Genomic DNA, 7060 nt, shown 5'->3' with positions numbered 1-7060 from the left:
TTGGACTTACAGTACAGTAAATTAAGTTCACTGTTAAAATATATAAATCTGCATCACACGTGATTATCGCTCAACGCTATTCTTAAATAGAATCCGTTTATTTTTAACAGTTATTGTGAAATTGATTTTTCCTTTTTATTCTTTTCATTTATTTCTTTTCTCTTTTAATTTTATAACTTTTACACTTCCCTGCTTGAACTTTTGGGTTAAGTGTCATTTTGGAACATTTTTGGAAAATAGTTTTAAATACTTTTTATTCTTCTCTTTTTCAATTCTCTTGTGTATTAGTTTCTTAAAATATTGAAATGGAAGAAACATTAGAAACTCTTTTCATAAAGCAACAGAACTTGATTGATGACTTAATTAATTTTAAAACTAATTTTAGTAAGAGTCCTAAGGAGCGTCTAGCTAAGGCCAGTCATCTTAATGGCCGCCTAGAAATATTAGAAAGTTACATGATTTCTTTTCGTGAAAATCATATTAAGCTTTCTCTTCTATACAAAGAGAAAAAGAAAGATAAACCGGACACTACATATTTTATTGAAAAACATAATGATGTATTTCAAGACATGTTTTTAGACCTTAAGTCCGACATTGTTGATAGAATTAAGGCAATTTCTTCTTCTGCTGATAAAGAAATTTCATTCAATCATAACACTTCCTTTGGTGATCGTAGTTTAAATGAGGAACGTGGTGTACATCTTCCAATCATTAGTCTTCCCGAGTTCAATGGCGATTATAAGAACTGGATGCAGTTTCGGGATTTATTTACGGGAATGATTCATAATAAACCGGGTCTAGATAGTGCTAGAAAACTTTTTTATCTTAAAAAATGTGTCTCAGGTGAAGCTGAGAAAATTATACACTCTATTCCATGTTCAGCTGCAAATTATGATTCTGCATGGCAAATGCTTTGCGAAAGGTTTGATAAAAAACGTTTTATTATTGAATCGTATTTAAAAACATTATGTGAACAACCTATTATGCGAAGAGAGTCTTGTGATAGCATAAAGAAACTTCTTTATACTACCAAGGATTGTTTGACTTCAATCCAAAATTTAAAGGTTAAAACCGAATCATGGGATGTTTTAATTATTTTTATTCTTTCTCAAAAACTTGATAATGTAACCCGCAAGAATTGGGAGCGTTTTTTGACTACTAAAAGCTCGCAAAATAGAACTTCTAAGTCGAATCAGTCTGGAATAGATTCTGAAGATTATGATCTTCCAAAACTTTCAGAATTTTATGAGTTTTTAGAAGATTCTTTTCGATCATTAGAGGCAATTGACTCTAAACCAGCTTCAATTTTTGGTGAAACAAGGGATAAATTTCCAAACAATAAACGAGCAAATTATGTAAAAACGTTTCATGCTTCCAATAATACGAGTTCGTGTCCAAGTTGTAATGAACCCCATCTTCTTTATCAGTGTACAAACTTTAAATCACTTACTCATGAAAGTAAGATGGATTTTTTAAAATCTAAAAATCTTTGTTTAAACTGCTTGTTGCCAGGACATTCTGCTATAAAATGTCGAAGCAAGTTGACATGCCGAAAATGTAATAAAAGGCACAACACAGTTATGCATATTGAGAATTCAAATCATTCATCAAATGACACTGCTGCGCATCCAATTGCTGGTTCTTCAAATCAAATTTCTCATGTATCAACCTATTTGGGTTCAAATTCTACTTCGCAAATACTTCTTGCAACAGCAAAAGTAAAAATATCCACTGCTACTGGTGACTTTATTTTTAGAGCCCTCATAGATCAAGGGTCTCAAGTATCGTTCGTTACAGAATATTGTGTTCAAACATTGGGACTCAAGAAAAATCCTATTCATTGTGTTATAGACGGTATTGGCTCAATGACTTCCGATGCGTGTAAAAATTTTGTTGAGCTCAAGCTTAATTCGTGCATCAATTCCAAATTTACACTACTTGTAAAGGCTTTAGTTATGACTTCAATAAGTAATTATTTTCCTGTTGCAAAACTTAATTCTTCATTTTATTTCGACATTGGAAACCTAACTCTGGCAGATCCTCAGTTTGCAGAGCCTGGACGCATAGATATACTTCTTGGTGCAGATGTGTTACATGAAATCATCCTTGACGGTATTATCAAGACTACTTATGGCCCATTGGCACAACAAACTCAATTAGGTTGGATCCTTTCAGGACCAATTAAAAACTCGAATCCTCAGAACAGAGATGTTCAAAATATTTTGACTTTTCACACTCAGGTGAATATAGACAACACTCTTCGAAAATTCTGGGAACTTGAAGAAGTATCTTCAGAACGTGTGCAAACCACTGAAGAAAAAGCTTGTGAAAAATATTTCCAAGAAACACATTATCGTTCTTCTTCTGGAAGATATATTGTTAGACTTCCATTTAAGTCAAAAGTCTTAGGCGAAGACTACCCAAATTTTAAAAACTCTAGTCACAATGCTCGAAAAAGATTCGATCATTTGGAACAGAGAACTTTTCCAAAAAATACTAAGCTTAAAAATGAATATTATAAATTTTTAAAAGAATACATTGATCTTAACCACATGGAACTCTCATGTAATCTTAATGACCTTTCTGAGTCTGGCAACCTTTTTATTCTTCCGCATCACGGTGTTTGGAAAGAGAGCAGTTCTACCACCAAATTGCGTATAGTATTTGATGGCTCATCAAAGCCCCCATTTTCTAAGGCACTTAATGAAGAATTACTACCAGGTCCTATTTTACAAAACGACTTATCTTCTGTCATATTACGATGGCGTGCTTTCTTCGTTGTTTTTACTTCGGATATAGAGAAAATGTTTCGACAAATCCTGATACATCCTGAAGAAACTAGGTTTCAACAAATTATTTGGAGGGATGACCCTGCTAAGCCTCTGCAGTTGTACAAACTTTTAACCGTTACCTATGGTACAACGTGTGCACCATTTTTATCCATACGAGTGCTACAGCAACTAGCTGATGATGAAGCTAGTAAATATCCAACTGGATCTGAGATTCTTAAACGAGATATATATGTGGATGATATTATTTCTGGAGCTGATGACATAAACAAAGCTAAAAAGATTCAATTAGAGCTCCAAAAGATTCTCACATCTGGTGGATTTAAATTAAGAAAGTGGTCTTCAAACTCACCAGAACTTTTATATGATCTACCATCTGAAGATTGTGAAATATCATTTAATTTTGACGGAAATTCCGATTCTTCGATTAAGGCTCTTGGTCTATTCTGGAATCCTCATTGTGATAACTTTTTCTTTAAAATAACACTCCCAATACGAAGTTCGCATACAAAACGCACTCTATTGTCTGATGCTGCTAAGCTGTTTGATCCTCTTGGGTGGTTGGCCCCAACGATCATTCTTGCAAAAATCTATTTTCAAAGATTGTGGTGCGCTGGCATAGAATGGGATGACCCTCTTCCCCTTCCACTAAAGGATGATTGGGAAAACTATCGTAAATCTCTACAAGCCTTAGAAAAAATTAAAATTCCAAGATGGTTGGGAACTTTTACCAGCTCTTTTGGTGAAGTGCATGGCTTTTCTGATGCCTCAAACTCGGCCTATTCAGCAGTACTTTACTATCGCTGCATAAAGGATGATAACATTTCTATCAATCTAATAACGGCTAAAACTAAGGTTGCCCCAATCAAGCAAGTATCGTTACCACGACTTGAATTATGTGCTGCTGTATTATTAGCAAAACTTTTCAAAAAATTCATGACTGCAATTGAAAGTCAATCACTAAACATAAAGCCATATTTTTGGACTGATTCAAAAGTTGTCCTTGCATGGATTCATGCATTACCAATACGTTGGAAAACATTTGTTGCCAACAGAGTAACTGAAGTACAAGAAATGACTAATATCTCAGACTGGTACCATGTACGCTCAGAAGATAACCCAGCTGATTGTGCTTCACGAGGGGTTCAACCTTATGACTTACAAAATCATGCTTTGTGGTGGCATGGTCCTAAGTGGCTTAGTCTTCCTTTCTCTAAATGGCCAAACCAACGAGTTTCAGACTGTCAAACTGAACTAGAGAAAAAAGCTGATGCTAATTCTTTGTCTGCAAATGTTACTCCTACTTTTGATCTACTTCTGAAATATTCTTCATTAAACAAACTTCTTCGTGTAACAAGTTATATAAAACGTCTCTTCAATTTCAAAATGAGGTATACTTTTGAGGAATATCTCAATCCCAATGAAATTCAAAATTCCTTTTCTTGCCTCATACGCTTATCCCAATCTCAGTACTTTGCAAACGAGATAAAAGATTTAAAATCAGACAAACAAATCTCAAATAAGAGTAAAATTAGTAATCTTTATCCTTTCATCGACGATGAGGGAATTTTGCGAGTCGGTGGAAGACTTCGCTTTGCTGAAATTGACCAGTATTCAAAGCACCCGATTATCTTATCAAATCGTTGCAATCTAGCAAAACTTATTGTATCGGATGCGCACATTAAAACTATTCATGGTGGGCCTCAATTAATGATGTCATATATAAGGAATAAATTCTGGATTCTTAATCTGAGAAATCTTACAAAATTAAAGTTTCATGACTGCACTTTATGTCATCGTTTTAATCATAAGCGTTCAACACAACTTATGGGATCACTCCCTAAAGTACGAGTTAACGAAACCAGACCCTTCCGACACACTGGAGTGGACTACGCTGGTCCATTCGACATCCGTATTTCAAAAGGAAGATCACCAAAAACGTATAAAGGTTTCATTTGTGTGTTTGTTTGCTTGGTTACAAAAGCGATTCACATTGAGCTTGTGTCAGACATGTCTTCAGAAGGATTTTTAGCTGCCTTTAGACGATTTACTGGACGTAGAGGGAGCTGCAGTAAAATATATAGCGACAATGGGACGAACTTTGTCGGTGCTAACAAAACTCTTCGTCAGCTGAATAAAGAATTCAACGAACTATTTCCAAAACATGTAAGAGAGACCATTGCATCTGAAGGAACGTTGTGGCACTTCATTCCACCTGCCTCACCCCATTTTGGAGGGCTGTGGGAGGCAGGGGTAAAATCAGTTAAGTACCACCTAAAAAGAATTTCATTTAATCGAATTTTAACTTTTGAAGAAATTAATACGCTGTTAATTCAAATTGAATGTGTTCTTAATTCCAGACCTCTTTGCCCAATGAACGATGACCCATCCGATACCAGAGCTCTTACCCCATCTCATTTTCTCATCGGAGAACCATCTTTCATAGTACCTGAACCTTCACTACTGGATGTGAAAACAAACCATCTTCAACGTTGGCAGCAGATTCAACAAATGTTCCAAAATTTCTGGGATCGATGGAGAACGGAATATTTGACCAGGCTTCAAAACAGACCCAATAAGCTTTCGAAACTTAAACGGAATTTTCGCGTTAACGATATTGTGCTAATTACTGATGAACGTTTTCCTCCAGCAAAATGGCCATTAGCAAGGGTTATACAAGTCCATCCAGGACAAGACGACATTTGCAGAGTAGTTACGCTTTTATGGAATGGGAAACAATATAAACGCCCCATAACAAAACTATGTCTGCTTCCTACAAACGAACCGATGGATACATCATTATCATCTTAAAAGCTGATTTTTTTTTTTTTTTTTTCCTGCAGCGAGTATCAGGCGCTGAAAAACCTGATCCCTCACTCAACGACTATATCGGAGGAAATGCCTTTATACATACATATATTTCTTTCACCCAACTTTTTATTATTGATATTTTAATTGTTAACTTTAAAACTTAATTAATAACAGTCGTTCTTGGCTGGCGGTATGTTCAATATCAAATTTAACTTAATTTACTTTAAATTTGGCATCACCTATCATCTATTACTTTCTTCAAAACTCCCACAAGTTTTATGTTCCAATTACGATCCATTCACCTGTCCTTTCATCCAATTTTCCATTCCTCTTCATTTTTTCTTTCTTTAACTTCACTTGAGATTCTACCGTCAACCAGGCAAGTAACACTTTATAAAATAAACTCTAATTTTTAATAAATATTTCTTAGACATTATATTTTTTTCTATTTCTTTTCTTTGGAATTGCTTCTCTTGAAGCACACTTTAGCTTTGCTTCATCGAGCTATCGAACAATGATCAAATTGATATTAATTTTTGATGAGGAAAAATGTCTTTTGTTTTGATTTAAAAAAAATATTAATTTTTTTTAAGAAACTCGATAACTAAATTTAAATGTAAAAGGTATATCTGAGCACTTTATAAAGTGGTTACCAAAAATACTTTAAAGAAAAAATTTAAAATGATTTTCGAAAAACAATAAGTTACATTTATAAATCTTAAAATGTAGGAACTATTTTTAAACACACTTTTTGGAAGACAACAGAAAGTTCTAGCGATCCAGTTGTTCACTTGATTTACTTTTGTTAAGTACAAAAGATCTTAAAAAATTAAATAAATCTACTTTTGAAGTGAATTTGCTTTGTTACTCTAACTGAGACTAAAACACGAATTTCAATAATATAAATGTCCCAAAAACAGCTAAAATGACACTTTTGTTAAACTAATGGTTGATTGAAAAACATAATAAACGTTTCCTTGATATAAAAACTTTGAATCTCCTGAGAAGTGAAAAGAGATTCTGAAACTTGTATTTTGTGAGTACCACACACAATTTTTTTTCCAAATTATTTATTTACTTTTATTTGTTTTAATTTAATTTGTTAGAGAAATTATGTGCTTTAATGCACATATATCTTCAAATTCAAGAACTAAGCATTTTTCTCTTTACAATTGTAAAGTTTGGTTGACTCCTTTAAGGTCAAAATACGAGTAAGCAGACTAATAGCTTTAGTAATATAGACTCCCGAAATATGAGCCCGAAAAAACAACGTTAAAAAGGCCGACAATTCTTCATATCAGATCGTCTCTCTTGAATTTTTGTAGCGTTCTTCGCATTAATAGAAATGGAATCAAGGAAAGTATATTTCATTTTTGAAAAAAAAGGTACGTTTCAAAACAATTTCCAACTTTTCTGCGCAAAATGCACTAAAAACCCTCTAATCTATTGTGTTTTAGCTC

At 33.8% G+C, this 7060-nt stretch overlaps 1 protein-coding gene across 1 annotated transcript; it reads left to right on the top strand.

The window, feature by feature from the left end:
* The first annotated feature begins 305 nt into the window (after window positions 1-305).
* Window positions 306-5600, top strand: LOC129951063 (uncharacterized). The gene is made up of 4 exons (XM_056063073.1): window positions 306-1458; window positions 1513-2355; window positions 2533-5029; window positions 5150-5600. The coding sequence occupies exons 1-4, from the start codon at window positions 306-308 to the stop codon at window positions 5598-5600; spliced, it is 4944 nt and encodes a 1647-aa protein (XP_055919048.1).
* Window positions 5601-7060: the final 1460 nt, after the last annotated feature.

Source organism: Eupeodes corollae, chromosome 1 (genome assembly GCF_945859685.1).
Source record: "Eupeodes corollae chromosome 1, idEupCoro1.1, whole genome shotgun sequence".
In the NCBI taxonomy this organism is placed as follows: domain Eukaryota; kingdom Metazoa; phylum Arthropoda; class Insecta; order Diptera; family Syrphidae; genus Eupeodes; species Eupeodes corollae.
Note: the sequence above shows the minus strand (reverse complement) of the source record. Positions and strands in the feature narration are given on the sequence as shown.